At 42.8% G+C, this 26,241-nt stretch overlaps 1 protein-coding gene across 1 annotated transcript in view; it reads left to right on the top strand.

Moving 5' to 3' along the window:
• The window catches only part of nol7 (nucleolar protein 7), a 34,507-nt gene extending 12,872 nt beyond the window's left edge, over positions 1-21,635 (top strand). The window contains exons 3-8 of the mRNA XM_078241178.1: positions 163-218; positions 9,234-9,268; positions 10,661-10,739; positions 16,652-16,773; positions 16,871-16,948; positions 21,134-21,635. Coding sequence (XP_078097304.1) covers positions 163-218; positions 9,234-9,268; positions 10,661-10,739; positions 16,652-16,773; positions 16,871-16,948; positions 21,134-21,207 — 444 coding nt within the window. The 3' untranslated portion in view covers positions 21,208-21,635. The remainder of the gene's footprint in view (positions 1-162; positions 219-9,233; positions 9,269-10,660; positions 10,740-16,651; positions 16,774-16,870; positions 16,949-21,133) is intronic.
• Positions 21,636-26,241: the final 4,606 nt, after the last annotated feature.

The raw sequence follows: 26,241 nt of genomic DNA on the forward strand, positions 1-26,241 counted from the left end.
TGCATGTGAGGTAGATAATGACTTTTGGATAAATTGAAAATATATAAGATTTTTCTATTCCTTGGGTAGGACCTGAGATTTGCTTCATTTCTAGATGGCATGATGTGAGATTTGTTTGTTTGATAATCTCTCACCACCTGTTTTTGTTGATTATTAAACCAGAAACGCAAGTTACTTCCAGATAGCATTCTTGAAGAGGTCTCTTCAGTCCCAGAAAAGTAAGTAGGCAATTTTTAAACAATCCGTTTATGTATGTATAGAATATATTTATAGCAAGAATCAAAGATAATGAACAAAATCCAAGAAGTACCGGGCCATAACTTCCGAGCTCCAGGACATAATACTGGGGGAGTCCCCAAAGATGCGCTGGCGATTCTCCTTTGCAAGTTCACAGGTGAGGTTTGCACGGCAATTGCCCAGAAGTGCAAACTACCCCTCCTGAGCCAATGCCCTGCACTGGGAACCATCCGAAAGATCTGATTTAAATTGCAAACTTAGGATGAGTCTGACTGGGTTATACCAGTAGTAACCCAGAAAATGCCCCCACCCCACCCAACCTTTCCAGGCCAGCCATTCCTCCACCCTGGGGACGCACTACTTGGGTCTCGTCCACATGGGTTTCTAAGGTCGGACAAGATATGATTTTGGGTAAGGAACTGAGAGTGACACTTATTTCCATTCCAAAGAAGTTCCGGCCCACAGTCTTCGTAAAGGTAGATTACCTGCTAAACATGTCTGATCTTTTGATGAGTTCTTTGAGAAGGTGACCAAAGAGGTGGATGAGGGTAAAGCAGTTGATGTGGTGTATATGGATTTCAGTAAAGCGTTTGATATGGTTCCCCACGGTAAGCTATTGCAGAAAATACGGACGCATGGGATTGAGGGTGATTTAGCGGTTTGGATCAGAAATTGGCTAGCTGTAAAAAGACAGAGGGTGGGAAATGTTCATCCTGGAGTTCAGTTACTAGTGGTGTACCGCAAGGATCTGTTTTGGGGCCACTGCTATTTGTCATTTTTATAAATGATCTGGATGAGGGTGTTGAAGGATGGGTTAGTAAATTTGCGGATGACACTAAAGTCGGTGGAGTTGTGGACAGTGCGGAAGGATGTTGCAGGTTACAGAGGGACATAGATAAGCTGCAGAGCTGGGCTGAGAGGTGGCAAATGGAGTTTAATGTGGAAAAGTGCGAGGTGATTCACTTTGGAAGGAGTAATAGGAATACAGAGTACTGGGCTAATGGTAAGATATCTGGTAGTGTGGATGAGCAGAGAGATCTCAGTGTCCATGTGCATAGATCCCTGAAAGTTGGCACCCAGGTTGATAGAGTTGTTAAGAAGGCATACGGTATGTTAGCTTTTATTGGTAGAGGGAGTGAGTTTCGGAGCCATGAGGTCCATAAGACCATAAGACATAGGAGCGGAAGTAAGGCCATTCGGCCCATCGAGTCCACTCCACCATTCAATCATGGTTGATTTCAACTCCATTTACCCGCTTTCTCCCCATAGCCCTTAATTCCTCGAGAAATCAAGAATTTATCAATTTCTGTCTTGAAGACGCTCAACGTCTCGGCCTCCACAGCCCTCTGTGGCAATGAATTCCACAGACCTACCACTCTCTGGCTGAAGAAATTTCTCCTCATCTCTGTTCTAAAGTGACTCCCTTTTATTCTAAGGCTGTGCCCCCGCGTCCTAGTCTCCCCTGTTAATGGAAACAACTTCCCTACGTCCATCCTATCTAAGCCGTTCATTATCTTGTAAGTTTCTATTAGATCTCCCCTCAACCTCCTAAACTCCAATGAATATAATCCCACGATCCTCAGACGTTCATCGTATGTCAGGCCTACCATTCCTGGGATCATCCGTGTGAATCTCCGCTGGACCCGCTCCAGTGCCAGGTATGTCCTTCCTGAGGTGTGGGGCCCAAAATTGCTCACAGTACTCCAAATGGGGCCTAACCAGTGCTTTATAAAGCCTCAGAAGTACATCCCTGCTTTTGTATTCCAAGCCTCTTGAGATAAATGACAACATTACATTTGCTTTCTTAATTACGGACTCAACCTGCAAGTTTACCTTTAGAGAATCCTGGACTAGGACTCCCAAGTCCCTTTGCACTTTAGCATTATGAATTTTGTCACCGTTTAGAAAATAGTCCATGCCTCTATTCTTTTTTCCAAAGTGCAAGACCTCGCACTTGCCCACGTTGAATTTCATCAGCCACTTCTTGGACCACTCTCCTAAACTGTCTAAATCTTTCTGCAGCCTCCCCACCTCCTCAATACTACCTGCCCCTCCACCTATCTTTGTATCATCGGCAAACTTGGCCAGAATGCCCCGAGTCCCGTCATCTAGATCGTTAATATATAAAGAGAACAGCTGTGGCCCCAACACTGAACCCTGCGGGACACCACTTGTCACCGGTTGCCATTCTGAGAAAGAACCTTTTATCCCAACTCTCTGCCTTCCGTCTGACAGCCAATCGTCAATCCATGTTAGTACCTTGCCTCGAATACCATGGGCCCTTATTTTACTCAGCAGTCTCCCGTGAGGCACCTTGTCAAAGGCCTTTTGGAAGTCAAGATAGATAACATCCATTGGCTCTCCTTGGTCTAACCTATTTGTTATCTCTTCAAAGAACTCTAACAGGTTTGTCAGGCACGACCTCCCCTTACTAAATCCATGCTGACTTGTCCTAATCCGACCCTGCACTTCCAAGAATTTAGAAATCTCATCCTTAACGATGGATTCTAGAATTTTGCCAACAACCGAGGTTAGGCTAATTGGCCTATAATTTTCCATCTTTTTTCTTGTTCCCTTCTTGAACAGTGGGGTTACAACAGCGATTTTCCAATCCTCTGGGACTTTCCCTGACTCCAGTGACTTTTGAAAGATCATAACTAACGCCTCCACTATTTCTTCAGCTATCTCCTTTAGAACTCTAGGATGTAGCCCATCTGGGCCCGGAGATTTATCAATTTTCAGACCTTTTAGTTTCTCTAGCACTTTCTCCTTTGTGATGGCAACCATATTCAACTCTGCCCCCTGACTTTCCTGAATTGTTGGGATATTACTCATGTCTTCTACTGTGAAGACTGACGCAAAGTACTTATTAAGTTCCTCAGCTATTTCCTTGTCTCCCATCACTAGATTACCAGCGTCATTTTGGAGCGGCCCAATGTCTACTTTTGCCTCCCGTTTGTTTTTAATGTATTTAAAGAAACTTTTACTATCATTCCTAATGTTACTGGCTAGCCTACCTTCATATTTGATCCTTTCCTTCCTTATTTCTCTCTTTGTTATCCTCTGTTTGTTTTTATAGCCTTCCCAATCTTCTGACTTCCCACTACTCTTTGCCACATTATAGGCTCTCTCTTTTGCCTTGATGCATTCCCTGACTTCCTTTGTCAGCCATGGCTGCCTAATCCCCCCTCTAATAACCTTTCTTTTGTTTGGGATGAACCTCTGCACTGTGTCCTCAATTACTCCCAGAAACTCCTGCAGGTCATGTTGCAGCTGTACAAAACTCTGGTGCGGCTGCACTTGGAATGTTGCGTACAGTTCTGGCCGCCGCAATATAGGAAGGATGTGGAAACATTGGAAAGGGTGCAGAGGAGATTTACCAGGATGTTGCCTGGTATGGTGGGAAGGTCTTATGAGGAAAGGCTGAGTGACTTGAGGCTGTTTTCGTTAGAGAGAAGAAGGTTAAGAGGTGACTTAATAGAGGCATACAAGATGATCAGAGGATTAGATAGGGTGGACAGTGTGAGCCTTTTTCCTCGGATGGTGATGGCTAGCACGAGGGGACATAGCTTTAAATTGAGGGGTGATAGATATAGGACAGATGTCAGAGGTAGGTTCTTTACTCAGAGTAGTAAGGGCGTGGAATGCCCTGCCTGCAACAGTAGTGGACTTGCCAACATTAAGGGCATTTAAATGGTCATTGGATAAACATATGGATGATATTGGAATAGTGTGGGTTAGATGGGCTTTAGATTGGTTTCACAGGTCGGCGCAACATCAAGGGCCGAAGGGCCTGTACTGTGCTGTAATGTTCTATGTTCTATTTGTGTTAGTTTTTAAAATTAACATGATTCAAAATCATAGAATCCCTACAGTGCAGAAGCAGGCCGTTCGGCCCATCGAGACTGCATCAACAATAATTCCACCCAGGCCATATCCCCATAACCACATGTATTTATCCCACTATTCCTCCTAACCTGCACACCTTTGGGCATTAAGGGACAATTTACCATGGCCAATCAACCTAACATCTTTGGTCTGTGGGAGGAAACCAGAGCTCCCAGAGGAACCCTGGTGCACGTAACATTTATTCTAAACAGTTAAACTGCTGTTTAAAAATAATTGAAGTTGTTGCATTATTTAGACTTTTTTTGACCAATTTCGTGTCAGTTTTGTGAAAAATTTTAAGAAAATTTGGTAATAGGGCATTACTGCAATTAGCCAACAACTGTTGGGGACTGATTGATCTTTGTTTGGAATTAACAAAGCAATCAAAATATAGATCACACGTTTGATTCCAAGTCTGAGCTCTGTGTGCTGATCTAAACATGGATTCATTTGGTGTGCCTCAGCCCCATTGGAAGGGGCATGCGAAATAGGATCAAATGTGTTGGAGGAGCTCTTTGAGTACATCTCAGCAAGTTATCTGGATGGTTTCTGTTTGTTTTATTTTCTGCCGCCTTTTAGTTCCTAGTGCACATTTTAGTTAATGTATAAAGTTAATCCCTTAATTTATCACAAATAATCTGCTTCTGAAAATTGAACCCTGGCTTGCCCAATCTTTTTGCATGGGAGAGCCAATTTTCAATTTTTCTCTCTCTTGATGAGCAAATTTTAGAAAGATAAGGTTTGACACAACAATAAACATGAATTTCAGAGAAAAGCTGACCATATAAAAATAAACAAATTGCTGAGCAAAAAATACACAACAAATTGACAATACAAAAGTGTGATAAATAAAGACAATTATTAGAGTGAAAAGGTGAGACAGTGTGTCCAGCTCACTTCCAGTCTCTAGTGGCTCACTCGCTCACATTTACCCACTGAGAGAGGGTGAGAATGCCTGTTAGTGTGTAAAGAATAATGAGAATCCTGAAATTGGGAGTGAACCTGTCACACAATCTCCCCCCACCCAGCTCTGTCTCTGCCTCTCTCTCTCTCTCTCTCTCTCACACACATTCCTCTCATCCACCTCCGCCCATCACACCCATCCTTGCTGCTCATGCTCGCATGCTCACACATTGACCTCAGGCCTAGTGGTGCCCGCCAAGGGGAGCCCAGAGAATTGGCGGGAACATGGGGGGAACTGGGGATTCGCGACTAGAGCATTGGGAGAGTGAGGGAGGATCTGGCTTGCGCTAGCTCAGAGAATCAGGAGAGGAGTGAAGGCAACTGGAGCCGGTCCAGAGCAGCAAGAACACAGCGTGAAAGCGGCCAGAGCCAAGGGAATTAATGGTGAGTGGAAGCCTGCATGCTCCAAAGTCTCCCTATCATCACAAACTCGCAGCTGCTGGTGTTCACTGCTCCTCCAATCACATCCTGTTTCTAATCCATGTTTGCTGCTGATGAGCTTAATAGGGAACCCATCAGCAGCAAACGTGGGAGAGAAACAGAGCCCCCTGCAGAAATCTTCAAACTCAGTAACCTGTCTTAATGGAATCACTCCGCGGGCCACATAGATTGTGCAGTTTGGATGAGCCTAATCAAATCAATTCTCTTTAACATTCGGGCTCTAGATAAAACTGCACAACAATTTATGTATGAAATACCTTTAATGAAAAAGTGATCCAAGGCTCTTGACAGGAGCGTTCTAAAACAAAATATAACACTGAACCACATGGGGCGATGTCAGATCAGATGATGAAAAAGTTGGTTGAAGCAGTCGGTTTAAAGGAGTGTCTTAAAGAAGGGAAATGATGTAAAGAGGTGGAAAGGTGTAGGGAGTGAATTCCAGAATTTAGGGACTGGGCAATTGAAGGAATGCCTGCCAGTGGTGGGGTGATTAACATCAAGAATGTTCAAGAGGCCAGAATTGGGGAAGAGTTAGCATATTGCTTCACTGGTAGCTATTGTAGGTCAGAGAGTACAAAGGTGACAAGTGAACAGAATTTGTGTAAATAAAGACATAGAGTCATAGAGGTTTACAGCATGGAAACAGGCCTTTCGGCCCATCTTGTCCATGCCACCCAGTTTTTAACCACTAAGCTAGTCCCAATTGCCTGCATTTGGCCCTTATCCTTTCTATACGCATCTTATCCATGTAACTGTCTAAATGCTTTTTAAAAGACAAAATTGTGCCTGTCTCCACTACTGCCTCTGGCAGCTCGTTCCAGACACTCACCACCTTCTGAGTGATAAAATTGCCCCCCTCGTCCCTTTTGTATTTTTCTCCTCTCACCTTAAACCTATGCACTCTAGTTTTAGTCTCCCTTACCTTTGGGAAAAGATGTTTGACTATCTACCTGATCTATGCTCCTCATTATTTTATAGACCTCTATAAGATCACCCCTAAGCCTCGTACGTTCCAGGGGGAAAAGTCCCAGTCTATCCAGCCTCTCCTTAGAACTCAAACCATCAAGTCCCGGTAGCATCCTAGTAAATCTTTTCTACACACATGGAAAGCAAAGTTTTAGATGTTCTCAAGTTTAGAGGATAAAATGTGGGAGACCAACCAGGAATGTATTGGAATGGTCAAGTTTATAAGTAACAAAGGCACAAATGAGAGCTTTAGCAGCAGATGAGTTGAGAGCAGGGGTGAAGTCAGACGATACTGAAATGGAAATAGGTGGTCCTGGGTGTGAATATCTGGCTCGTACCGCATTGTGGTGTCAGTGATAATGTTTGAAGTTTAATACCCCAAGATTGTGAACAGACTGGTTTAATGTCAGACTGTTACCATAGGTATTAGGTAAATGAGTTGTCCACCTAACAATTAAAAATTGGACCAATCTTCCACAAACTTTAATCTTCATGCCCTTCGAGGAAAATGTGTTGATACTTTTAAAATTGTTGTGACCATCAACAGCACTTACTGTGCACTTCCTGTGAAAATTCCCTAGTGGAAGACTATGGAGGGAAACCTTTCCAAGTACCAACTACCTTTGCGAGTCCTTCACATGGACCTTAATTAAAAGTTAAAAAGCTACTCACTAATATTAATTGAATGATCCTAAATCTCAAATTTTCTCATGGAGAGAAGAAATCTTTCCTTGGTTTATATCATTTAACTTGGCTGAATGTGTGGGATTGAAATACCAACCTGCTGTACAATATTCATATAGTGCAAGATTTAGTACAGTATTTCCAAAAATGTAATAAAATTATTGATTGAACATTGTCAGAATTATCAGATGGGGGGGGAAACCTAGAAGCTGTTAACTGCTGTTTTGGGTGGCACTGTAGCACGTAGTGACCATTGCTGCCTCTCAGCGCTAGAGACCCTGGTTCAATTCTGGCCATGGTTAACTGTGTGGAGTTTGCACGTTATTCTGTGTCTGCGTGGGTTTCCTCCGGGTGGTCCGGTTTCCTCCCACGTTCCAATGATGTGTAGTTTAGATGAATTAACCATTGTAAATGCACAGGGTTATGGGGATAGGGCGGGTAGGGTGTGTCTTGGTAAGATGCTCTTTCAGAGAATCGGTGCAGACTCTGCAGTCTTGGTAGCCTCCTGCACTGTAGGGATTCTATGGTTAATGATCTCGTGTTTTATTAGATTGTCCTCATTTTGTAGACGGGCACAATTTTGTTGCTGCTACAGAGTCCTCTATAGAACTTTGATAACATGAGCAGAAATGAGAAAATCTGATTGGTCCCGCTCTAAGTCAATTTTATATAATTGCTCAGAATATGGTGGGGAAACACAATTTAAACATTTTGCAGGTGTTGTGTTTAACCCTGCCTGAATGGTACAATCAGTTAAAAATGAGAACCCATTCAAACTTACAATCTTAATGTTATTGAAAACGTGCTGTTCTGAATTCGCCATGTCTGCCACATGCATTGATTTGTTTTACATGTGAAAAACTACTTTTATCACTACCTACCCAGAAATGTGACTCACTATTTGTTTGACTCCAGTTCCAGCTTTGAGGCTGGAAGTTTCAAATTATGATGAGCAAGTAAAAAAATAGAACTACATCATGAAATTAATTGCAGTGAGAGATATAATAATGATATCCAGTAGCGAGGAAAATAAAATAAGTGCATAAAGCCTCTCCACTCTGTTAAAGAAATTGTGGTCAGTTTGGCTCAATGGATAGAACTCTCACTTCCTGAGTCAAAAGACTGAAGCCCCACTGTAAATCTGAAAATACAGGCTGACCTTTTAGTACAAAATAACACAGAGCTTAATTATCAGAAATGATGCTTTCCAGATGGGATGTTTAAAAAGGTTTATGGTTATTGATATATTGGTCTAACAATCAAGTGTTCAAATTCTACCATCTTGTGTGGTGAAACAGACTTAAATCTAATAATTTTTCAGTTGGCACTGTGGAAATTGCTGGATTTCCACTAAAAATAAAACTGACTCGCTATGTTGCAGAGGGGTGAGAACTTGGCACCCCTGCTGTATATGGTTGAATCTCAAAATGACACAGCAAATCACATAGTTGTGAAGCAGTCACTACATTAGGGATGTAAATTAACCTTTTTTTAGGGAAGCCCGTCTTCTCATTCAAGTAGATGTAAAATAACCTTGGTACAATTGGATAAAGAACAGGGAGTTCTCAAATCCTCAGCCTCATTCCTTCATCCACTAACACCACTAAAGACAAGTTTACCTGAGTATTTATCTGTTCATATATTAGCTGCATAATTTATCTGCCTGATTTGATTACATGCTAGTGGCTATACTTTAGAAGTAACCCATTGTAAAACACTTTGGGATGCCCTGAGATTATAATGATGGGGTATATAAATGCAAATTGTTTAATCCAAAGTAGAATAGTTTAAAACAGGAGTAATAACTGAGAAATATCCTTGTTCTCCTTCCTATCCATCCCAAAAAACTGTATATAGTGTCTTCTTTGTAAGAAAAGACGCACCTTTGTTTAAAGAACATAAAGGTTTGGGATATTTCCAATGAATTAAAACATTTTTTAAATGTTTACCTTTCGGTTACTTTATTAACAACTTTAGCTGAAGCTTGTACTGTATACTGCGAGCTACCAGCACTGTGATGAACCATGTGCTGAATGGTTTGCTTTGTCTTCCAGGAATGACCAGGTGGCATCTGACTCAAGTAAAGAAGGTACAGTATGATGTATACTTCCATTCAGTGCTGCTTTGATGTTGGATTTTTGACATATTGACTTTTAAAACATTTTTTGTTCAACAATTTGGTTTGCTTAAAGGTCTCCCACTTTAAACTTACCAACTGTTTGTGTTCTAATTATCCTCCCTCAATCAGTTTTCTCAGTGCCATTAGAACCAGCAGTGCACATCCACAGCGTCCTTGGGTGTTTGTGTGTTGTGTTTATGGCAGTCTGTCATGTTCTGAATGTTAGTTTTGAAATACAAGTATGTTTTGACTATCGTAACATAGTTATAATAAAGTGCATAATAAGGACCTCTGTGCTATGATTTAAATCTCAAGATTTAAATATTTTGCCCTGTTCACCCATCACCTTGCTGACCTACATTGTCTGCTGTTTCCCCCAATGCCTCGAGTTTAAAATTCTCATCTTCATATTCGTACAGTGATTAGCACTACTGCTTCACAGCGCCAGGGACCCGGGTTCGATTCCCGGCTTGGATCACTGTCTGTGTGGAGTCTGTGCGTTCTCGGCATGGGTTTCCTCTGGGTTCGCCGGTTTCCTCCCACCGTCCAAAAGCATGCTGGTTAGGTGAACTGGCCATGCTAAATGCTCCCTCAGTGTACCCGAACAGGTGCCAGGGTGTGGCGACTAGGGGATTTTCACCGTAATTTCATTGCAGTGTTAATGTGAGCCTACTTGTGACTAATAAATAAACCAACTTTAAATCCTTTTGTGGTCTTGCTCTTCGCTATCTCTGTAGCCTGTTCCAGTTCTGCGTCTTACCACGCAAGCTCTTGTTTCCTCGAGCCTCTTGTACATCCTGCATCTGTTTGCTCCACCATTGACAAAAATCACATAGGAAAAAAATGTATTGGTTTTTGACCAGTCAGTTTGTGCCCTCAGCTTACGTAATCAAATCATTAAATCAGTCATACATTAGGCAAAGTATATGTTTAAAAATGAACCATTGTGGAGCTCCCAACATTAAGGTGGGACAGTTTCGGGTGGCATTACAGATAAGAAAAGGTCCCATGGCTCGACCCAGTCTGGTCTAGGTCCAGCGAAGAGAAAGCACTGCTACAGTTACCTTCTAGACTTGCTCACGGATAGTCATTTGGTTAAAGGTATCAAAGGTTGTCACTAGTTTTGAACCACTTACTCAATTGCAGCTCACCTAAATTTTGCTGTATCATGCCTGGATCAGCATCTGGGAATGTAAATGGGCCATTTTTCAGTGCACTGTAATGACGATACTGTTTCCAGCCAGCTACTTTTAGAGTCACCCATGCAGGTTCTGTAAGCGAGGTTACATTTTGCTGTGTTTGTGTCACTGGTGTGCCGTCGTGGAGTGTTTTATGTTTATAACTTGTTTTGTTTTATTTAAGGTGAAGTTTGTGATTCTGTGCAGCAACCTGAGGAAGATAGCGGATTGGAGGAAGATGTTGAGGAATGTGTAGATACCAGGTAATGGAATCAAAATCTAGCTCAGTCTTGTCAAAGCTGAGCCTATAATCTGAAGAAATAGTTCATATTTCTGGAATCATTCTGTCCAATAATACACGGGCAGATCTCTGATAATGCTCATGTTGAATCGGAAGTTGCACTGTCTTTTTATGCCATGCTTTAATGAGCTGTTACAGGGAGTATGTGCGTAGGGAGGAGAAATTTCTGGCTTGGTGGATTTCCAACATTAGCGTCTCAGAAATCCACTTTAAAATACATGTTTGGGGCTAGCAGAGGGCTTTAAAAAGCAAGTGAGAGTGGTAACTTACTGCAGAGTTGTGAATAGAGGAGCAGCAAGTGCAGGAGAGATGTAGCTGCTCCTGCGACTGCAGATTCTGTCTCTTTCAAGCTTGCTGCCCCACTTCTCCAATCACAGGTTCTCTCCTCCCATTCTTGCTGCTCTTCCTGAGACTGAAACCGATTGGAGGACTGGTGCCCTTGAAGAGCTTCTCGGTTCAGGTGTCTGCCACCCCAGCTCGTTACTGAATTTCCAGCTCCTTCTCTGCCATCAGTCTCCTGGTCCAGGATAATGGTCTCCAATCTAAGGATTCCTCCCTTTTCATCCTTGCTTATCCTCCAATCATCAATTCTGCGTCTGAAGGAACAGAAGGGAGGGAACTTTGATTGGATTTGCTGGAGCAGCCATCATGGGAGAGACAGAATTTGTGATTGGAGAAGCAGCTCTCTTTCTCCTGCACTCACTGTTCCTCCAGTCAAACTCTGCTCTGCAAAGAACAATACAGCACAGGAACAGGCCCTTCGGCCCTCCAAGCCCGCGCCGCTCCCCGGTCCAGGATTGAATCCTGAATCCAGGATCCCCGCCCAATTTCCCAGCCTATCTACATACCAATATCCTATCCACCGAGCTGTCCCTCACAGCTACAATGCTTTGTTCATTACAACCTATTAACTCACCCCCACCTCCCCATTCCAGACCATGTGATCTCCAGGGAGAGGCGAAAACCCAGAGTGAAAAACCCCAGGGCCAATATGGGGAAAAGAAATCTGGGAAATTCCTCTCCGACCCCCTGAGGCGATCGAAACGAGTCCAGGAGATCACAATGGCCCTGATCGGAAAATGCTTCCCAACCCTAGTCATTTCCACTTCCACGAACACCATATGAATTCCCTGCCCCCGAGACAGGTTCCCAACCATCCGCAGTCTCGCTCTGTACTGGCACCAGCAAGATGATCATAGAATGAAGCCTTGAAACGAGAAACAAGGAACAATTAGCCCGCGTCGCTCCCTGGTCCAAACTAGACCACTCTTTTGTATCCCTCCATTCCCACTCCGTTCATATAGCTGTCTAGATAAGTCTTAAACGTTCCCAGTGTGTCCGCCTCCACCACCTTGCCCGGCAACACATTCCAGGCCCCCACGACCCTCTGTGTGAAATATGTCCTTCTGATATCTGTGTTAAACCTCCCCCCCCTTCACCTTGAACCTATGACCCCTCGTGAACGTCACCACCGACCCGGGGAAAAGCTTCCCACCGTTCACCCTATCTATGCCTTTCATAATTTTATACGCCTCTATTAAGTCTCCCCTCATCCTCCGTCTTTCCAAGGAGAACAACCCCAGTTTCCCCAATCTCTCCTCATAACCAAGCCCCTCCATACCAGGCAACATCCTGGTAAACCTCCTCTGTACTCTCTCCAAAGCCTCCACGTCCTTCTGGTAGTGTGGCGACCAGAACTGGACGCAGTATTCCAAATGCGGCCGAACCAACGTTCTATACATCTGCAACATCAGACCCCAACTTTTATACTCTATGCCCCGTCCGATAAAGGCAAGCATGCCATATGCCTTCTTCACCACCTTCTCCACCTGTGACGTCACCTTCAAAGATCTGTGGACTTGCACACCCAGGTCCCTCTGCGTCTCTACACCCTTTATGGTTCTTCCATTTATCGTGTAGCTCCTCCCTACATTATTCCCATACTTTCACAGATGCCTGTGTCTGCAATTGTTCAGTCATAATATAAGCTAATATGTACAGGGCAACGTTTCCTGAATTTTGTGCCCTCCACCCACCCACGTTTGATTTCCTGGGACTATTTCTGAGGTTTCAAGAGCACATTTGCCAGTGTATTTTGAATCTGGCTTTGTATCTCTTCCATTCCCCAGGGTACGTGCTTTTTAATTAATTTTTTTTCTCGCTGTCTCATGCCTCTCTAATTAGGTGTTTTTTGGAAGTCAGCCTCTCCTAAATCTAGAATCTTAGCTGTTTCACGTTTTCCTTTCATACAAATTCAATCTGACCATATTATGATTGATATTAAATAACAGTTCATGCACCTTGAGGCTTTTAACTAACTAAATCTGACTCATTACTACATTGACATGGCTTCTCCTCTTGTTGATTCTTGGACAAATTGTTGAAAAAAACTATCCTGAATATGCTTAACAAATTTATTATCTTTCTCGTCTACTTCATTAAAACTTTTCTGCTTTTATGCCTGACTAATCTCTGCAATTTATACATTCTACCACTTATGTGCCACCCTATGTATCTTTTCCACTGGAATTCTAGACCTAACCTACCGGTGTTAGTATCCTATGAACTCCTGGAACTTTTCTTTCCCGTGCCACTCCTTCAGTCAAAGTTTACCTCCCAAATCTAGTAACCCTCACCCGGGAATCAGTTAGGTAACATAAATAACATATCATGTGGGACTCATGATCCTGCTTATAAAGGATGCTATCTGCCTCCTAATTATTGAATCCTCTGTAACTATTACATTTGACTTGTTTTACTCCTCTCCACTTTGGACAGTGTCCTGTGAGGATGATGGTAGCACAGTGTGTCACTGGTCTAGTAATCAGAGGCCCAGACTAATTCTCTGGGGATGTAGATTCAAATCCCACTTCGGCAGCTGGTGGAATTTAAATTCAATTAATAAATAAAAATCTGTAATTGAAAGTTAGTCTCAGTAACGGTGACCATGAAATTACCGTTGATTATTGTAAAAATCTCATCTATTCACTGATGCCCTTGAGGAAAGGGAATTGATCTGGCTGATATGTGACTCTAGAATCTCTGCAATGTATTGACTCTTAACTGTCCCCTGAAATGTCCTAGCAAGCCATCTAGTTCAAGGGAAATTAGGGATGAGCAACAAATGCTGGCCTTTCCAGCAACATCCCATCCTCAAGAATAAAGAAAAAGAAAGGTGACATAGTCGGTATTCTGGCAGAGCCTGTGCCTATTAAATTAGGTTTGTTTCTGTGGATCATTGTTCTATATCGCATGGGTTCCCATTACTTAATGTGCCATCAGTTATGCCATTCTGATCCTGCATTTTATGAGTGTGGTACTGAGGTCTGGACGTCCAGATTCTCCTCTCCATCCCTTATTTGTCAGAGTGTCTGCAACTTGCACTGCAATTTAATGACTCCCAAGCTGGAGAGATTCAAGACAGAGACGTCTACTGCAGATATTTTCACTCATGCCACTCTTTCTATAAATTAGAGTCATAAAGGTTTACAGCATGGAAACAAGCCCAACTTGTCCCATGCCACCTTTTTTTTAAACCACTAAGCTAGTCCCAATTGCCCACATTTGGCCCATATCCCTCTATACCAATCTTACCCATGTAACTGTCTAAACGCTTTTTAAAAGACAAAATTGTACCCGTCTCTTCTACTACCTCTGGCAGTTTGTTCCAGACACTCGCCATCCTCTGTGTGAAAAAATTACCCCTCTGGACCCTTTTGTATCTCTCCCCTCTCACCTTAAACCTATGCCCTCTAATTTTAGACACCCATACCTTGGGGAAAAGATGTTGACTATCTAGCTGATCTATGCTTCTCATTATTTTATAGATCTCTATAAGATCACCCCTCAGCCTTTTACGCTCCAGTGAAAAAAGTCCCAGTCTACCCAGCCTCTCCTTATAACTCAAACCATCAAGTCCCGGTAGCATCCTAGTAAATCTTTTCTGCACTCTTTCTAGTTTAATAATATCCTTTCTACAATGGGGTGGCCAGAACTGTACATAGTATTCCAAGTGTGGCCGTACCAATGTCTTATACAACTTCAACAAGACATCCCAACTCCTGTATTCAATGTTCTGGCCAATGAAACCAAGCATGCTGAATGCCTTCTTCACCACTCTGTCCACTTGTGACTCCACTTTCAAGGAGCTATGAACATGTACCCCTAGATCTCTTTGTTCTGTAACTCTCCCCAAAGCCCTACCATTAATTGAGTAAGTCCTGCCCTGGTTCAATCTACCAAAATGCATCACCTCGCATTTGTTTAAATTAAACTCCATCTGCCATTCCTCAGCCCACTGGCCCAATTGATCAAGATTCCTTTGCAATCCGAGATAACTTTCTTCACTGTCCACTATGCCACCAATCTTGGTGTCATTTGCAAACTTACTAACCATGTCTCCTATATTCTCATCCAAATCATGAATGTAAATGACAAATAATAGTGGACCCAGCACCAATCCCTGAGGCACAACGTTGGTCACAGGTCTCCTGTTTGAAAAACCCTCTACGACCACCCTCTGGCTTTCAAGCCAATTTTGTATCCATTTAGCTACCTCACCCTGGATCCCTTGAGATTTAACCTTATGCAATAACCTACCTTGCGGTACCTTGTCAAAGGCCTTGCTAAAGTCCATGTAAACAACATCAACTGCACTGCCCTCATCTACCTTCTTGGTTACCCCTTCAAAAAACTCAATCAAATTTTTGGGACATGATTTTCCACTCACAAAGTCATGCTGACTGTCCCTAATCAGTCCTTGCATCTCTAAATGCCTGTAGATCTTGTCTCTCAAAATAACTTCCAACAACTTACCTACCACAGATGTGAGGCTCACCGACCTGTAGTTCCCAGGCTTTTCCCTGCAGCCCTTTTTAAACAAAGGCACATTTGCCACCCTCCAATCTTCAGGCACCTCACCTGTGACTATCGTTGATTCAAATATCTCTGCTAGGGGAGCCGCAATTTCCTCTCTCGCCTCCCACAATGTCCTGGGATACACTTCATCAGGTCCCGGGGATTTATCTACTTTGATGCACTTTAAGGCTTCCAGCATCTCCTTCTCTGTAATACCTCCTCAAGACATCACTATTTATTTTCCCAAGTTCCCTAACATCCATGCTTTTCTCAACAGTGAAAACTGATGAGAAATATTCATTTAGGATCTCACCCATCTCTTGTGGATCCACACATAGATGACTTTGTTGTTCCTTAAGAGGCCCTACTCTCTCCCTTGCTACTCTTTTGGCATTTATGTATTTGTAGAAGTTCTTTGGATTCTCCTTTGCCTCATCTGCCAAAACAATCTCATGTCCCATTTTTGCCCTCCTGATTTCTCTCTTAACTCTACTCCTACATCTATACTCTTCAAGGGATTCACCTGATCCCAGCTGCCTATGCATGTCATTACTGATATTGTTTACAATTTGCTGAAAAACAAACATGCTATCAAATCATTTTGTCATGCGCTCATCGAGATCGCTCACAAGAAATTACCAACAATAACAGGAGAACAATTTAATATTACTTGAGAAGAAAGTGCTGATTGGTTGGCAAATGGACTCTGATTAGTGGAGGCATTGCCATGGAGAATGTAGCATGGAATAGTTAACTGCCCAGCTACTGTTAGAAAATTCTTGCAAATTATCCTGTTGCGTGCAAGATGAAAGTGCTAAAACAATGCTTACCACCTCAAGCTTGCATGAATGACTGCAAGGATTGGAAGAAAAAAAACAGCACCTTCTTTCCCCCTTTCATCAAATGTCCAATCTTGCACCCTGCCCTGCACCCTTTTTACAACTGGTCGGTGCTGATCTCTAATGAAGGCTTGCTGTATAGTTTTACTTTGTTTAACACAGTGTCATATTCATACAGACGGACGGAGAGCTACGTTGCCATGCGATTAAAGGATCAAGGGCAAACAAATCAGCAGATGAAAAATGCCAGAGATTTCATTAATGATCGACTTTATGGTCGAGGCAGCAAAAGAGGCAGTGGTAACTTTGTCTTTGTATTCAGTTCTAGAATTTCACCTTTTCGTTCTCCTTTTATCTCTCCTAACACTGCTTCTGACGTTTTGTGTTTTTAAACTAGTCAACGAATACTTCTCACTTGAAAACAAGAAAGCTGAAAAGAAAAAAGCTGCAATGCAGTTCGCCAACAAATGCTGGGGTATGTAAATATTGACATAATGCGAAGGATGCTGGAAAAAGAATTTCCAAAACTAGAATAAAAACAAAAGGCTGGGAATACTCGGGTCAGCACCTGTGGAGAGAGAAATAGAGTTAGTGTTTCATGTCGCTGAGTTTTGTCAGAACTGGAAGAAGTAGAGATTTGACAGGGTTTAAGCAAACACAGGGGCAAGGTATAAAAGAACAAAAGGGCAGCCCATGATGGGGTGGAGGGCCGGGAAAATTAAATGAGAAAGGAATAATGGTCAGGGCATAAGGAGCAATTAAACAAATGATGGGTCTAGATGGGATGTAAATGGGAAAAGCAGAAATTTCACCAACAATCCAAAAAAAATAAATGGAGGCAGAATTACGAACTGAAATTGTTGAACTCCATATTAAGTCAGTTGGCTATAAAGTGTCGAATTGAAAGTGACTTCTCAACTTTAACATTGATCTTCCTTGGAATAGTATGGAAGGCCAAGTGGGGTAGCAAACTAAAATGACAATGCAACCAGAGTCCCAGAGTCATTTGCACATTTGAGAACTAAACGGAGTTGTTCTACAAAGTGTTCTCACCCAGTGTGCATTTAATCTCCACCTTGTAAACCAAATCATGATCAGTGAATATAGAATGGTAGATTGAAAGAAGTAACGGGTAAATCCCTCGTATTTAAGGCCTGGGATGGTGGAAAGAAAGGGAAATAATGTTGGAAGAGGAGGGAGTGTTGGGTTGTTTGGGGAGTGGATCAATTCATCTTGACTTCGCCATCTCCCTACTAGCTTTCACATCCTCCACTATTTCCACCAAACATTGCAAAGGGATCATTCCCTCTGCAGTACATTGGTCCATTTCTCAATCACCCCAACATACCCTTGATAGAAAATCCAGATTGGGTAACATCTTTACCACACATTTCTATTCAGCTGCCAGCCACCTGCAATTGTAATTTTCTGTCCTAATCCCACACTTCTGTCTTGATTCCTACACTTACAATGAAGCTGAATGAACAGAACTTTGTTTCAATCAGACACTTTACAGTCTTTCAGACTCCACATTGAATTCAACAATTTCAGATCATAATCCCCGCCTCCATTTTTTTATTTTTAGACATCGACTGTTTGAGATTCTTCGACTTTTTTTTGTTGCATCGCCATCTTGCTTTTGGCTTGGGCCACCATTTGTTTTGCCACTTACTCTCTTCTGACTTGCATACTATCATAGACTGAAGAATCACATTGGGCATTTTTGGGTGGCACAGTGGTTAGCACTGCTGCCTCACAGTGCCAGGGACCCGGGTTCAATTCCAGCCTGTGTGGAGTTCACATGTTCTCCTTGTGTCTGCTTTGATTTCCTCCCACAGTCCAAAGATGTGTGGGTTAGGTTGATTGGCCGTGCTAAATTGCCCCTTAGTGTCAGGGGAACTAGCATGGTAAATAGAGGGAGTTACGGGGATAGGGCCTGGGGTAGGGCTGTTGTCGGTGCAGGCTTGATGGGCCGAATGGCCTTCGTCTGCACTGTAGAGATTCTATGATGATTCTATGATTTCAGATTTCCAGCATCTGCTGTTTTTTGCTTTCAAAAATTGGAACATGTCTTTGTGAATCTGCCTGCAATATTAATTATTAGAAGGAAAATGAATGATCATATGAAACTAAATAAAGACCTATCTGAATATTATATTGTCAGATTTATAGTATGCATAGATGGCATGTCAGGTTTACAGTGTGCCTTGCCTAACTCTAATCCTTGAAATCTTGGCATGGGTTTTGTTCTGAGGCACTGTTCACCTCATGGATGGTTCTTTCCATCGTTGTGTCTCCACTGGGTATGTGCGGTGTATGTGAGGCTTATCAACAAATTAAATTGAAGGATTCTCGCTGGTGTGCAGATTCAAAATCAGGAAATACAGATTAGACTGAATTGATATACAAAGTGAGGTTCGGGGAATACATTTTGGATTAAGGAAGTTAGGTGAGAGAGAGAGAATGTTTTTAAACAATTTTAAAAACTCGACACTTAATTTTCTTCTCATTCCCTAAAATTAACTTTCAACACTATAGAGCTTGTTCAGCTGTGGTTATCACTTAATATCTATTTCTACTGCTAAACTAGTGGACAAATTTACAATTGAAACTGAGTCTATAGGTGAGAACTGCAGATACGCACGTAGAATATAGAACATTACAGCGCAGTACAGGCCCTTCGGCCCTCGATGTTGCGCCGACCTGTGAAACCAATCTAAAGCCCATCTAACCTACACTATTCCAATATCATCCATATGTTTATCCAATGACCCTTTAAATGCCCTTAATGTTGGCAAGTCCACTACTGTTTCAGGCAGGGCATTCCACGCTCTTACGACTCTGAGTAAAGAACCTACCTCTGACATCTGTCCTATATCTATCACCCCTCAATTAAAGCTATGTCCCCTCGTGCTAGCCATCACCATCTGAGGAAAAAGGCTCTCACTGTCCACCCTATCTAATCCTCTGATCATCTTGTATGCCTCTATTAAGTCACCTCTTAACCTTCTTCTCTCTAACGAAAACAGCCTCAAGTCCCTCAGCCTTTCCTCATAAGACCTTCCCACCATACCAGGCAACATCCTGGTAAATCTCCTCTGCACCTTTTGCAATGCTTCCACATCCTTCCTATAATGCGGTGACCAGAACTGTATGCAATACTCCCAAGTACGGCCCACCAGAGTTTTGTACAGCTGCAACATGACCTCATGGCTCCGAAACTCAATCCCTCTACCAATAAAAGCTAACACACTGTACGCCTTCTTAACCCTATCAACCTGGGTGCCAACTTTCAGGGATCTATGCACATGGACACCGAGATCTCTCTGCTCATCCACACTACCAAGTCTCTTACCATTAGCCCAGTACTCTGTATTCCTGTTACTCCTTCCAAAGTGAATCACCTCTCACTTTTCCGCATTAAACTCCATTTGCCACCTCTCAGCCTAGCTCTGCAGCTTATCTATGTCCCTCTGTAACCTGCAACATCCTTCCGCACTGTCCACAACTCCACCGACTTTAGTGTCATCCATGCCCTAATCCAGGTCATTTATAAAAATGACAAACAGCAGTGGCCCCAAAACAGATCCTTGCGGTACACCACTAGTAACTGAACTGCAGGATGAACATTTCCCATCAACCACCACCCTCTGTCTTCTTACAGCTGGCCAATTTCTGATCCAAACCGCAAAATCACCCTCAATCCCATGCCTCCGTATTTTCTGCAATAGTCTACCGTGGGGAACCTTATCAAACGCTTTACTGAAATCCATATACACCACATCAACTGCTTTACCCTCATCCACCTCTTTGGTCACCTTCTCAAAGAACTCAATAAGGTTTGTGAGGCACGACCTACCCTTCACAAAACCGTATTGACTATTCCTAATCAAATTGTTCCTTTCTAGATGATTATAAATCCTATCTCTTATAATCCTTTCCAAAACTTTGCCCACAACAGAAGTAAGGCTCACTGGTCTATAATTACCAGGGTTGTCTCTGGTCCCCTTCTTGAACAAGGGGACAACATTTGCTATCCTTCAGTCTTCTGGCACTATTCCTGTAGACAATGACGACATAAAGATCAAAGCCAAAGGCTCTGCAATGTCCTCCCTAGCTTCCCAGAGAATCCTAGGCTAAATCCCATCCGGCCCAGGGGACTTATCCATTTTCACACTTTCCAGAATTGCTAACACCTCCTCCTTATGAACCTCAATCCCGTCTAGTCTAATAGCCTGTATCTCAGTATTCTCTTCGACAACATTGTCTTTTTCCTGTGTGAATACTGATGAAAAATATCCATTTAGCGCCTCTCCTATCTCTTCGGACTCCACGCACAACCTCCCACTACTGTCCTTGACTGGCCCTAATCTTACCCTAGTCATTCTTTTGTTCCTGACATACCTATAGAAAGCTTTATGGTTTTCCTTGATCCTACCTGCCAAAGACTTCTCAGCTCTTCTTAGCTTCTTAGCTTTCTCTTTAGTGGAGGAATAAAGTACACCTGACCGCAACTTTGTATTTAACTGCACATGTGTATACTCTGGGAGTTCTGTCAGCTTTCCTATAACAGTGAGCACCGATAACCTAATTCCAGGTCTTTATGTCTTTGCATAGTTTTTGTATTTCCATATTATTGATATAATATCCTTATTTTTAGGAGCACAACGAAAACAAGCAGCTGTAAAGTTTCGCAAGTTATGGATTCAGAATCGTGGATTAACTGGAAAATGAGAGAATGGAATACTGAGCAAGTGGAAGTCAACGTGGACTCTTAAATGGATGAAACAGAAAATCTCTTGGCTTGAAGCAAACTCTGGGCATGAATGAATTCACATTAATGAGGAACCTTCATGAGGAAGGTTTTGCCACTTGTACTGTAACATTGTGCAGTTAATAGTCATTGATTTGATGGTGTCTTTTATGGTTCTTGTATTCAAGGACAGCTGTTGAATTTATTTCTGTATAAAGAAAGGTGGTTTGAAACTCATGATATTTAATATAATGTGATATCCATAAAATATTTAATCAGTTTGAAAAAATTATTGGAAGCATAAACACTAACCCAAGTTTAAAAGCTGATGGGTTAATTAGCAATAGTGGATTTTGTATGGTCGCAGCAAGTTATACGGTGCAGCAATAAACTTTTTTAAACCATCTGATTCCTCGTAAAGTATATTTAATCTTTAGCGAACAACAGTTAGGAAAATGTATTGATGTTATCAGGCTCATTGTTTTACTCAAATTGAACTTTCAGGTTTTTGGCATGGAAATTCAGAGTGTGTTTTGAGGTTTGCGGAGTTTATGATGGGCGGCACAGTGGTTGGTACTGCTGCATCACTGCACCAAGCACCTGGGTTCAATTCCCAGCTTGGGTCAGTGCCTGTGCGGAGTCTCTATGTTCTCCCTGTGTCTGCGTGGGTTTCCTCCGGGTGCCCTGGTTTCCTCCCACAGTCCCAAGATGTGTAGGTTAGATGGTTAGCCATAGTAATTTGATTTGATTTATTATTGTCACATGTATTAGTATAGAGTGATAAGTATTGTTTCTTTGTTACAAAGCATACCGTACGTAGAGAAGGAAAGAAGAGAGTGCAGAATGTAGCATTACAGTCATAGCTAGGGTGTAGAGAAAGATCAATTTAATGCAAGGTAGGTCCGTTCAAAACTCTAATGGCAGCAGGGAAGAAGCTGTTCTTGAATTGGTTGGTACGTGTCCTCAGACCTTTGTATGTTTTTCCAGATGGAAGAAGGTGAAAGAGAGTGTGTCCAGGGTGCGTGGGGCCCTTAATTATGTTGGCTGCTTTTCCGAGGCAGCAGGAAGTGTAGACGGAGTCAGTGGGTGGGAGGCTGGTTTGAGTGATGGACTGGGCTTCGTCCGTGACCCTTTGTAGTTTCTTGCAGTCTTGGACAGAGCAGGAGCCATATCAAGCTGTGATGCAACCAGAAAGAATGCTTTCTATGGTGCATCTGTAAAAGTTGGTGAGAGTCATCGTGGGCATGCCAAATTTCCTTAATCTTCTAAGAAAGTAGAGGCATTGGTGGGCTTTCTTCACGATAGTGTCCGCATGGAAGAACCAGGGCAGATTGTTGGTGATCTGGATACCTAAAATCTTGAAGCTCTCGACCATTTCTATTTCGTCCCCATTGATGTAGACAGGGGCATGTCCTCTACGACACTTCCTGAAGTCAATGACTATCTCCTTCGTTTTGTTGACATTGAGGGAGAAATTATTGTCGTTGCACCAGATTCTCTATCTCTTTCCTGTACTCCGTCTCATGGTTTGCACACAGGGATTCAAAATAACAACAGGTTTATTGTAGGAGCTGTTACCTGTACAGAGTAGAAAATGAAACTAAAGCTGTGGCACATCCCAGTGACATATCACGTGACTGGTTCTTAAAGAAATCATGCAACCACTTAAATATATAACATCCCTCCCCCTTCTGTGGTTATGACAATTTACTACAATGTAATACATAGGATCAATAGTACTCCAGACACAGTTGCACCATGTTATTACAAAATAAGAACGTCGATCAGAAGGACATCTGTTTCTCTTTAGTTGTATATGACAATCTGGAATTAGGTTGTTTTTCACCCTATAGAAGTATGATTTGGAATCTGTAGACATTTCTTGGAACTAATTCTGCATCATTCTTGCATGATATAGTAACACGAACACAATTATCAGGCAAATCAGATTCAACTGAGGGACTGGTGCAGGGGGCAGGGATTCAGGTTCCTGGACCATTGGGACCTCTTTAGGGGCAGGGGTGATCTGTATACAAAACACGGGTGGAACTTGAATCACAGGGGGACCAATATCATGGCCGGTAGGTTGGCTAAGGCTACTGGGGAGAATTTAAACTAGATAGGTTGGGGGGAGGGGAGCTAGAAGAGTTGACTAGGATCAAGGAACTAATTGATGGGGGGGAGGATGCAGGGGTAAGGGGAATTACAAAATTAATGGTAGAGGAGAGGGTGCAAGTGAATGAAGGCGGTAATTTAGATAAGGGAGTAGAGGGAGAGGGTGTTCGCGACTCATCAAAGCGGGTCCAGATAAAAGCTGGAATAAGGACACTTTGCCTGAATGCACGAAGCATTCGGAACAAGGTAAATGAGTTGATGGTGCAAATCAGCACAAGTGGGTATGATCTGGTGGCCATTACAGAAACGTGGCTGAAAGGTGACCAGGACTGGGAGATGAATATCCAGGGGTATCAGGCGTTTAGGAAGAATAGACAGGAAGGAAAAGGTGGTGGGGTCGCGCTATTAATAAGAGATAATATCAGGGTAGTACTGAGGGATGACATAGGCTGTGAGGAACAAAACGTGGAATCATTATGGGTAGAGATGAAGAATAGTAGAGGGAGAAAGACACTAGTAGGTGTATATAGGCCCCCAAATAATAATGTTAAGGTAGGGAGGGCTATAAACAAGCAGATAAGGGATGCGTGTAAAAACGGAACGGCAATAATCATGGGGGACTTCAACATGCACATTGACTGGCAGACTCAAGTCGGTAAGGGTGGAATGGAGGAAGAGTTCTTAGAATGCTGTCGGGATAGTTTCCTTGAACAGCATGTTACAGAACCGACGAGGGAACGAGCTATTTTGGATCTGGTATTGTGTAACGAGGTAGGTAGAATTAAGGATCTTATTGTGAAGGACCCTCTTGGGTCTAGTGACCACAATATGGTCGAATTTCTGATTCAGATGGAAGAGGAGAAAGTTTGGTCCCAAACTAGTGTCCTCTGTTTGAACAGAGGGAAATATGATAGGATCAGGGATGTTGGCCTATATTGCGAGGGGGATAGAATATAAAAGCAGGGATGTCTTGATGCACCTGTACAGGGCATTGGTGAGGCCGCAGCTGGAATACTGTGTGCAGTATTGGTCCCCTTATATGAGGAAGGATATATTGGCATTGGAGGGAGTGCAGAGAAGGTTCACCAGGTTGATACCGGAGATGAGGGGTTTGGATTATGAGGAGAGGCTGAGGAGATTGGGTTTGTACTCGTTGGAGTTTAGAAGGATGAGGGGGGATCTTATGGAGACTTATAAGATAATGCGGGGGCTGGATAGGGTGGAGGCGGAGAGATTCTTTCCACTTAGTAAGGAAGTTAAAACTAGAGGACACAGCCTCAAAATAAAGGGGGGTCGGTTTAAGACAGAGTTGAGGAGGAACTTCTTCTCCCAGAGGGTGGTGAATCTCTGGAATTCTCTGCCCACTGAGGTGGTGGAGGCTACCTCGCTGAATATGTTTAAAGCGCGGATGGATGGATTCCTGAGCGGTAAGGGAATTAAGGGTTATGGGGATCAGGCAGGTAAGTGGTACTGATCCACGTCAGATCAGCCATGATCTTATTGAATGGCGGGGCAGGCTCGAGGGGCTAGATGGCCTACTCCTGCTCCTATTTCTTATGTTCTTATGAATTGGCTAAGGTAGACTGGGAGAGCAGGCTGGCAGGTAGGATAGCTGAGGAACAGTGGAGGATTTTTAAGGAGATCCTTTTCAGTTCTCAGCAAAAATATATTCCAGCAAAAAACAAGGATTGTAAGAAAAGGGAGAACCAGCCGTGGATAACGAAGGAAATAAAGGAAAGTATTAAAATAAAAACAGCTGCGTACAGAGTGGCCAAAAATAGTGGAGAAACAAGTGATTGGGAAAAATTTAAGAAACAACAAAGAGAGACTAAGAAAGCGATAAAGAAAGGAAGGATAGACTATCAAGCTAGGCTAGCAATTAATATAAAAAATGATAGTAAAAGTTTTTATAAATATATAAAAAGGAATCGAGTGGCTAGAGTGAATGTTGGACCCTTGGAGGACGAGAGGGGGGAGTTAATAGTGGGAAATGAGGATATGGCTGAGTCTTTAAATAAGTTTTTTGTGTCGGTCTTCACGGTGGAGGACACAAATAGTTTGCCAAATATTAACGGTAGAGGGTTGGCAGCAGGAGAAATACTTAATACAATTAATGTTACCAGAGAGGCAGTGCTGGGTAGACTAATGGGACTGAAAGTGGACAAGTCCCCGGGTCCGGATGGAATGCACCCCAGGGTATTGAAAGAAATGTCAGAGGTAATAGTGGCTGCGTTAGTGATTATTTATCAAAACTCGTTGCATTCTGGGGTAGTGCCGGTTGATTGGAAAACGGCTAATGTTACGCCGCTGTTTAAAAAAGGAAGGAGACAAAAAGCGGGTAACTATAGGCCGGTCAGCTTAACGTCTGTAGTAGGGAAAATGCTGGAATCCATTATTAAAGAGGAGATAGCAGGGCATCTGGATAGAAATGGTTCGATCAATCAGACGCAGCATGGATTCATGAGGGGAAAGTCGTGCTTGACGAACATGTTGGATTTTTATGAAGATGTGACTAGGGCGGTTGATGGAGGAAAACCGGTGGATGCGGTGTTTTTGGATTTCCAAAAGGCGTTTGATAAGTGCCCCATAAAAGGCTGCTGAAGAAGATTAGGGCACACGGAGTTGGGGGTAGTGTGTTAAAGTGGATTGGGGACTGGCTATCCGACAGGAAGCAAAGAGTCGGAATAAATGGGTGTTTTTCTGGTTGGAGGAAGGTAACTAGTGGCGTGCCGCAGGGATCGGTACTCAGGCCGCAACTATTTACCATTTATATAGATGATCTGGAGGAGGGGACGGAGTGTAGGGGGACGGAGTGTAGGGTAACGAAGTTTGCAGACGACACAAAGATAAGTGGAAAAGTGAATCGTGTGGAGGACGGAGAAGATCTGCAGAGAGATTTG

This window comes from Mustelus asterias, chromosome 2 (assembly GCF_964213995.1).
Source record: "Mustelus asterias chromosome 2, sMusAst1.hap1.1, whole genome shotgun sequence".
Taxonomy (NCBI): domain Eukaryota; kingdom Metazoa; phylum Chordata; class Chondrichthyes; order Carcharhiniformes; family Triakidae; genus Mustelus; species Mustelus asterias.